Source organism: Bison bison, unplaced genomic scaffold (assembly GCF_000754665.1).
Source record: "Bison bison bison isolate TAMUID 2011002044 unplaced genomic scaffold, Bison_UMD1.0 scf7180017864524, whole genome shotgun sequence".
NCBI lineage: Eukaryota > Metazoa > Chordata > Mammalia > Artiodactyla > Bovidae > Bison > Bison bison.
This window is the reverse complement of record NW_011495075.1, coordinates 1,456,076-1,464,728: the sequence shown is the minus strand read 5'-3', so window position 1 is coordinate 1,464,728 and position 8,653 is coordinate 1,456,076. Positions and strand designations below refer to the sequence as shown.

General features: G+C 58.2%; 1 protein-coding gene across 1 annotated transcript in view; it reads right to left on the bottom strand.

The window, feature by feature from the left end:
* CACNA1S (calcium channel, voltage-dependent, L type, alpha 1S subunit) overlaps positions 1–8,653 on the bottom strand; it is a 57,778-nt gene that overhangs the window by 31,350 nt on the left and 17,775 nt on the right. Inside the window, 7 exon segments of the mRNA XM_010831129.1 lie at positions 69–294; positions 2,062–2,222; positions 3,952–4,033; positions 4,451–4,596; positions 6,564–6,667; positions 7,844–8,049; positions 8,428–8,580. Coding sequence (XP_010829431.1) covers positions 69–294; positions 2,062–2,222; positions 3,952–4,033; positions 4,451–4,596; positions 6,564–6,667; positions 7,844–8,049; positions 8,428–8,580 — 1,078 coding nt within the window.

The following is an 8,653-nucleotide window of genomic DNA, read 5'->3' as shown; positions in this document are numbered from 1 at the left end:
GGCGGGGCAGGGAGGCAGGAGGGAGGAGCGGGGGAGGGGCGGGGCGCCGGGACCACGCCCCCGCTCACTTGGTGATCTTGAAGATCCGCAGCAGACGGATGCAGCGCAGCACCGAGATGCCCAGGGGCGACATGGCACCCGACTCCACCAGCAGGATCTCCAGGAGGCCGCTGCACACCACGAAGCAGTCGAAGCGGTTGAAGATGGACATGAAGTACTGGCGCAGGCCCAGCCCGTACATCTTCATCAGCATCTCCACGGTGAACAGGGCCAGCAGCACCCGGTTGGCCACGTCTGCAGGGCGGCCCGCGCAGCTCAGCGCCACTGCCCTGCGCATCCCGCCTGGGCCAGGCCCCCAGTGACCCTCCACTTCCAGCGACACAAGGGCCCCACACCCGGCACCCTCCCCGCGGCGTTTCCAGGACATCCTGCTCTCCCTGCCCTCCAGATCCAGTAAAACCTGGTGAATCCTCCCCACTGAAGGGACACAGCCTAGATTCTAACAAGGTAAACTGTACCGCGTTTGGCAGGCCCGCCCTCCTCACTCCAGCAATCAAGCCGCAGGCATTTTGACCCCATTTCCTTGACCTCCCAGAAACACAGCAACCAGGGGTCGCGAACCCATGTCCCCTGAAGGGGAAGGGCAGAGTCCTAAGCACTGGGCTGCCAGGGAAGTCCCCTCTGGCCTTTTAAAATGTTCGCTTCCCTTGCCTCCTGGACACCACACCCCCCTAGGATTCCTCCAGCTTCTCCTGTGCCCCTCTTCTCCTGTGCCCTCTTCTCCTGTGCCCTCTTCTCCTGTGCCCCTCTTCTCCTGTACCCTTCTTCTCCTGTGCCCCTCTACAGAGGCACCTCCACCCCCCCTGAGTGCTGCACTTGAGCTGAGCACGTGAGTGCACACCGTCCTCTGGGGGCCTGGTGATGCCTTCTAAGGCCAAGCTTCGATTATCATGCCTGATGGTGACTCCGGACTCTGACTTTTCAACCCAGACCTTCCACTGGCTCCCAGACCTAATTTGCATCTGTCTCCTCAACGTCTCACTGGGATGTCTCAAAGGAACCTCAAACTCAACATGCCCAAGATTAAGCTGATGGGGACTGCCTGTCTTCTCCCATCCCAAAAAAATACCTGGTCACTGACTGTCTTCCCCATCTCAGCAAGTGGCACTGCCATTCACTTATCTGCATAGACCAGGGACCTCAAATTCATCTCTGACCCCTCTTGGTGGATAGTGTTCACATTTTGTCTACATTGGTTATTGACAACGCATTAACAATGCTTAACACACTTAAGGAGTTCTCAAGAATGTTGGCTGCAATGAGTGGATGGATGGATGGTTAGATGGATGGATGGATGTGTGGATGGGTGGATGGTTAGATGGATGGATGAACAGATGGACAGATGCATGGATTGATTGATGGATGAGTGGATAGACGAATAGATGGATGAACGCATACATGCATCTGATCTGTAACATTATTTCCTGTCTCCTCCCCACAGAAAAAGATAGTGTTCTAGCAGTTTTCCTTCTTTTATCTTTTTCATCATTTTAACCCGAGTGTCTTTCTCCCATCCAGCCTCCCCTCCTCTGTAATCCTCCCCTTACATTTCCCTCCATCGTTGCCCTCCCTATTTGACCTGACATCACTCATCAATATCTGTCTTCTTCTTTGGCTCAGGAAGCTCCTTGAAGGTGGGAGAGGTACCTTCCTTCTCTGTGTTCCCTGCGTTCTTTCCTTGGCCTTACATAGAGCGTGTATGCTCTGAACACTTGGTGAGAGGCTGCTGTGTATGGAGTAGAACTCGAATGAACTTGGATGTGTGAAGCGCTCAGTCACTGCTCACCGGGCCATCCAATAGCTGTGTCTGTGATCATTTGCCCAGGCACCTGGCAAGCACCTGGTGGGTCCCCAGTGTGCTGCTGTTATTAATATTTCCCCTGGTAATGCCACGAGGAAGAGAGGGCCACCACTAGAGTTCCTGGAAAATGATGTCAACGTCTAACTGACTTCACAGAACCTGAGGCACCATTGGCTTTGGCCGCCAGTCACGTGTCTCACCTTGCAGGTGGGTCAACCAGAGAGGCTGGTGGTGGTGCTCTGAGGCGATCGACAGTGTGTTGAGAGCGACGATCAGGATGACCAGCCAGTAGAAGACCCTGGACTTCACCACATCGTGGCACTTCCAGCGGAAGACGCGGTTCCACTGCCTCCAGTGTCGGCTGAGAAGCAGGCACGGAGGGAGGGGAAAAGGTTGTGTTACCAGAGCCCCCACCTCCCCCGGGGCTGCCTTCAGGCCGCTCTGGTCACACTTAGTCTGACCACCCACTCCCTCCTCCAGCTACACCAGAGGAGACAAGAATGTGAGCTGCAGAGACAGGTGGCAAATCTTGCCTCCTAGAGCAAATATCTTCACATTTCAGAGGAGAACAGCAGCGATGCTGACCTTGGGGGTCACTAGAGACAACACAGGTGCTGAGTTTAGCGCAGTGCCAGGCCCAGAGTAGGGCTCCATACGTTTCCATCTTAAGTAGAGCCACACTGGGATGCCCCGTTTCGCTGGTCATAAAGTCAGTTCTTTAGCAAATTGGTCATATTGGTGTTGGGGAGGGTTCACAGAAATGGCACCTCCATCTCTGGCACAGCCTTCGTGCAGCGTTTACCGGGGTTCAGCATCTCCATGCCCTCTGACCCAGCAAGTCTTTCTAGGAATCCACCGGGCAGAGACGTTCACTCTTACACACAAATGTTCCCTTCGGCACAGTTTGTACTGCCCCAAACTGGACAGATTAACTAGACTATGACATATTCATGCTGTGGAATAGTTTATGTTCAAAGATCTACTGCCAGAAGGTGTGTGTGTGAGCTGTCACACCTTGCAAAGCTGCAGAGGGACCTTAACTGCGTGTCACTAAGTAAAAAGAGCCTGCCTGAGATCGCACACTGTGACATTCTGGGAAAGGCAAGACTTTGGAGATAGTGAGCTCAGTGGTAGGTTGCCAGGGATGGGAGGTGGAGCTGTGAATAGGCAGAAGCAGAGGCTTTTTAGGGCAGCTACACTCCGCATGATATTATAATGGTGGGTGTGCATCATCAGACACAGGCTGAGCCCCAGCATAAACTGGACTCGGGGTGGTGATGCTGTCCACGCAGGTTCCTGAGTTGTGACAAACGGCCCATCTGGTGGAGGTGCTGATGGCAGGGGCCCCGGGCATGATCAAGGGGAGGGCAGGTGGGCAGTCTCTGCACCTTCTGCTCAGTTTTGCTGTGAATCTGAAACTGCTCCGAGAAAAGAAAGTCTTTTTTTAAAACAAGTTTTCGTGTGTATAAATTTGCCCTAAATAGATCATTCTAAATTTAGGATGTCAGCTTCCAGTTTATGGGTGGATCATATCATTTATCCAGCAAGCCCTCCTGTGTGTTGGGTCCTTTTGTTGGTTCCGAAGTGACCGTGGTTAACATGAGAAACCCTGTCATGTAAAAAACTCGTGTGTGTATGTGTGTGTGCGCACATGTGTGCATGTGTGTGTCAGAGAGATGAATGCGTAGAAGCAGCCTTGGAGGGATGCAAATCCGTTTCCATGGTTACCTCTTTGAAGGGCAGCAAGGACTCCATCTTTTCTTTGGTGCATTTCTCTATTGTTGGATCTCTCAAAGTCACAATTGTGTGTGAATTTGGAAGCAGCCAATCAAACAAACTCACGGTCCTCTTGAGACAAAGGCGCCAGGGCTCCAGCCCCCTGCCCCAGAGGCCTGCGACGCTGCGGCCTCCCCTGCTGGAGCAGAGGTTCCCGGGACTAATTACCCCACTGGCTCCCAGTGTCTCCCTCACGTGATGTGGAAATAGGTCATCTGCTCAATGCCCTCCTCCCGCACTCAGGAACGTGACCCAGAAGCTACCCACGGTGGGTGACTGGGGCTGGGGGGACCCGGAGCCGGGCAGACACTCACATGAACTGGATAACTTTGTTCAAGCCCGCGATTTCGTACAGGCTCTCCGTGTCGGAGCCGCCTTCATCCAGAGCCAGCTTCCCTGGGGACAGAGAGGCACGGGTGGCCAGGCTCCCCTCTGGGCTGGACGCACCAGGAAAGGGCACAGACCAGGGACACCTGGGATAGCGGCCCTGTGTGGGCCTGGACCCCTCCCTCTGCGCTGTCCTGATTCCCAGGAGCCAGAGAGCCTGCACCGTCGGGAGGGTGGTTCCTGGGGGCCGCGAGGTACTTTGGTAGTCAGTGCTCTGGACGGGCCCTGGGCCCACCTGGCCACCTCCACCTGCAGGCACCAGGCTTGCCCTCTAGGGGCCATGCTTCCTCATCTGCAAAGTGGGGCCCTCAGTCCTGCTCATCAAGCCCTGGGGCTGTGGGGGAGCAGGGCGTGGTGATGCCCTTATTGGGGGCCGGCGCGAGGGAAGCTTGGGACGGGGTGCTGACTGTTGCCCATGGCTCCCACCTTCTCTCAAGTCATCCACGTCCATGACCTCGCCCTGCGTGATCCAGCTCAGGTAGCCCCGGAGGTCCTCCTCCAGCTGCTGCTTCTCCCGCAGCTTCTGGAAGGTCCCCCTGGACTTGGCCTTCTCCCGCTCCTTGGTGAATTCCCTGCAGGGGGCCGGGGAGCAGGAGGAGGAGGAGGAACCAGTTGCAGGGATGGAGTTTCTTGGGTCACTGAGCCCCTTCTGAGGCTGGACATGCCCATCCTCCTGGTCTGGGTATCGCGGGGGTCTGGGGACCTTCCGGGGCCGAGGGCAGCACTCCCCCCTGCCCCGCCCTCCAGGATGCTTGGCGCACGTGCCCCCCTCTATTGTTCCTTCTCATCCCATCTCATTCCTCCTGCCTCGTCTTGGGTGACCTTGGGCAGGGGTTAGTGGCATGACCATCCACTGCCTAACAGAACTGCCTGGACCCTCCCGAGACAGGCTGGGACCTGTGACCTTTTGCACACTGCTTGCACATGGACACGCCTCTCCTCCAGCAACAAGATACAAAGCAACTACACGGGACTAAAAAAACCTGCTGCATGTGCAGCTGGGGCAAACTCTGGACCAAAAGACACAAAGACAAAGAAAAAACCGCCCCTGCTGCCATTTCTGGGGAGCCGGAGCGGCAGGTTACTGCACGTGCCCCGTATACTCAACACCACGAGGGCTGGGCACACCCCCTCGGCACCGCCTGCGGCCCAGCCCCTGGGCACACCGGGACGTTCATCCCACCCCAGGAACCAGCGAAGGAGGCTCTGGCTTGTTGCTGCCTCCTGCAGCTGGTGAGGAGCCCCAGTGAAGTCTGGCCTGACTTCCTGGTCTGGCCCTAGTCAGTGTACTGCCTGGGGAAGGCCGAGAGCTGCCTCGAATCACGGGTTTTCCCTGCAGCCCTGGCCCTGTAGGCCGCCTGACGGATTTAGTTCTGCTTACAGACCTAAGGCTTCAGGGGCGGGGTGGGGGCTCCTGGGCCTCGAAGAAACCAGGGTGCAGCAGTGGGATGGGGGACTCCAGGGGCGGGGAAGGCTCCGGGCAGGGCGGGGGCAGCCAGCCTGAGGGTCTGCTCACACCACCTGCACCCTCACACTGCCGGGCAGGGTCCAAGAGGGGTTCTTGGCCACCTTGTGTCCCGGTCCGTTCGGGGCTCCTGTGAAAGCTGTGGGTCCCTCCTCAGAACCATGGGGAAAATGCTCCATTTCGGGCAGTGTTGTAAAGTGTTTCATTTGGAAACCAGAGCCTGACGACGGAACCAGTGGTATGAAAATGTAGTTGTTGAGACATAAAGAAATGGTGTTGAAATTACATGTAAGACTCCAGGAGTTGGTGAAAGGCAGGGAAGCCTGGCCTGCTGCAGTCTGTGGGGTCACAAAGAGTTGGACCTGACTTAGCAGCTGAACAAATGATTCTTTAGTAATTCATGAACTGCAATATCTAGCCTCAGTTCTAAAAACCATCATAATTTCAAGGTAGTGATACTTGCAACACTGGGATCTGACAAGTGCTTCCTACTGGGATGAGTCACGGCGGCGCTGTGACCACTTCATGACCACGAGCATGCAGTGCCCGTGGTGTGCCGGCCTCTGCTCTAAGTCTGTTATAGGGATGGACCCGTGCGTTCTCCCAGCCAGCCTGTGAAGCAGGCCCTGACGTTATTCCTCTGTGACAGAGGTGACCCCTGAAGCACAGAGGGGTTAAGGAATTAGCAAAGGTCACACAGCCAGCAAGCAGCAGCACAAGGGTTTAAACCGGGGCCTCCTGCCCCAGTCTGCGCACTAAGCCCGGAGGCCATTCTTGGAGCTGAGCCTCAGACCTTGCACCTCCAGGGGCTGCCGGCCGGGATCTTGGGGGCTTCACGCAGAGGGGCCGAAGGAAGTGAGGATGGAAGAAGGCTCAAGGAGGAGGGAGGGGGTGGGGAAAGGGGAGCTCTCCCTGCATCTTCGCTCTTCCTTGCTAGTGGGGAGCCTGCTCCCGGCTAAGGGGACCCGGGGAGGAATGGGCATTCTAAGTCACACCCCCTGCCCTCTTCCCTCTCTCCCTCCCCGCCCCTCCTTCTCCCCCTCCACTCCCCCGCAGCTGCCTCTGGCCCCTCACCCGCTCAGGACGCCCAGCACCAGGTTGAGGATGAAGAAGGAGCCCAGCAGGATGAGGGTGACAAAGTAGATCCAGGGCCACTCGTTCCCGATGGCGTCATTCACCTGGTCCAGACACGGGTGTGAGTCCCCGGTGTGCGGGTCCAGGCCCTCCGAAAGCTTGCCCATTCGCGGCACCTGGCCACCCAGGTCCAGCCTGAGGATGCAGCACTGGGGCCTGGCTGATGGCTACCTGGCCGGTGGGACAGAGCTCTGCCTCCCTCCAACCACCTGGCTCCCTGCCTGGACCCCGTCCTGCAGGCCGCCTCCAGCCTCCTTTCCAGCCAAGATTTCTCCGAGTAGAAACACTCCGAGCCTCAGCCTGCACTCGGCCGGCTCCTTCAGGAACCACCTGTGGCTGCGATGAGTCCCCGGCATCTCTGAGCCCTGTCCCAGTGCCTCCTGGACTGACAATGTGAGATCGCCCCTCATAGGCTGGTCACAGGCGAAACAACATGTGTGACAATCCTCTGAAAAGTTTCATAACTGGTTCCCATGATCTGAGCTCACGAGAGCCAGTCACACGAGTGCTTTACGTATGCAAAGCATTTGACAGCTCTACCACTGTCCCCCATAGGCAGCGTCACCCCGTGGCCAGGCTCCGGGGTTGGATCCGGGGGGGTTAGAGGTCAGTCTTGGCCATGTCGCTCACTAGCCACCAGAGGCCAAGTCACCGAACCTCTCTGAGCCTCAGTTTCCTTATCCAGAAAATGGGATCATGCCTTCCATTGCTGGAGGATCAAATAGCTCTGAGTAACACCAAATAAAGAACCTTCTCAACAGGAGGACCACACACTGGGTGTGTGTTGGCACTGTGGGGACCCAGTTAACAGACTCACTAACCATCTAACTACCCGATTGTGGAGCCGGTATTTTTATTCTACAGACGAGGGATCTGATATCCAATCACCTTTTTATGGGAGAGCAGCCTTGCCCAGCAGTGAGGAGAGAGACTCGCAGGGCCCTTCCTCCCTCAGGAAATCTGAGATTCCTGGCCATGAGGGGCGAGTCACTTACAGCCAGGCTTGGGGACAAGGCAGGAGCTGAGACAGAAGCCACCAAGCTCCTGGTTTCCACCCTCACTGCTCCTGGGGCTGCGGACACAGGTGGTACCCCAACCCTCCCACTGGGATGCTGGAGGGGAGGGGAGCAGCGGGCCCTCCAGGGGCCAGGACTGGCAGGCCCACCAACGGCCGAGCCCACGGGTGAGGGGACAGCCGGCGGGCCCGGGCCCAGACCCACCCAGTAGAGGACGTCGGTCCAGCCCTCCATGGTGATGCACTGGTACACGGTGAGCATGGAGAAGCCGAAGTTGTCGAAGTGGGTGATGCCGTGGTTGGGGCCGGGCCACCCGCCACGGCACTCGCTGCCGCTGATGGTGCAGGGGCGGCCGGAGCCCGTCCGGGCGCAGGGGGACGGCTTCTCGTTCTCCACCGTGGCCACGATGTCTGAGGGCGGGCGGCGAGAGCAGTGAGCCCCAGGCGGGAACGGGAGGGGGCGTCTCAACAAGACTGGGAAGGAGGACAGCCCAGCGGGAGCGTGCGGTGCAGACCGCAGGGAGGCTCCGGGGCGTGGGTAAGGATCCAGACACGGATCCACGGATATGGGTAGGCACAGCGGCGCCTGCGGGCAGCAGCTCCGGGCAGACCTCCCTGGAGGCGAGGCTTCTGGAGACCCGAGGCTGCGAGGCACGCTGTGGATCACTTTGCAGAAGGAGGCGCCAGGGGTGGAGGTGCGGGCCGGGCCTCCCGCCTGGACTCGGGAGAGCTCCGTCTGGGCGCTGAGACACAGCCCGCCCCGCCCTGAGGCCCAGCCCCCCGGCGCACCCGTGCCAATGAAGTAGCAGGTCTTGTGCATCTTGCCCTTGAAGAGCTCGAGGCCGATGATGGCGTAGATGACGACCATGAAGAGCACCAGCAGGGCGATGTGGAAGAGCGGCAGCATGGCCTTGAAGATGGAGTTGAGGACCACCTGCAGGCCTGCGGGGCGGGGTGGGGGGCGGAGACTCAGCCTCCCTCTCGCTTTCCAGGCCCTCCCCGGGACACCCAGCCC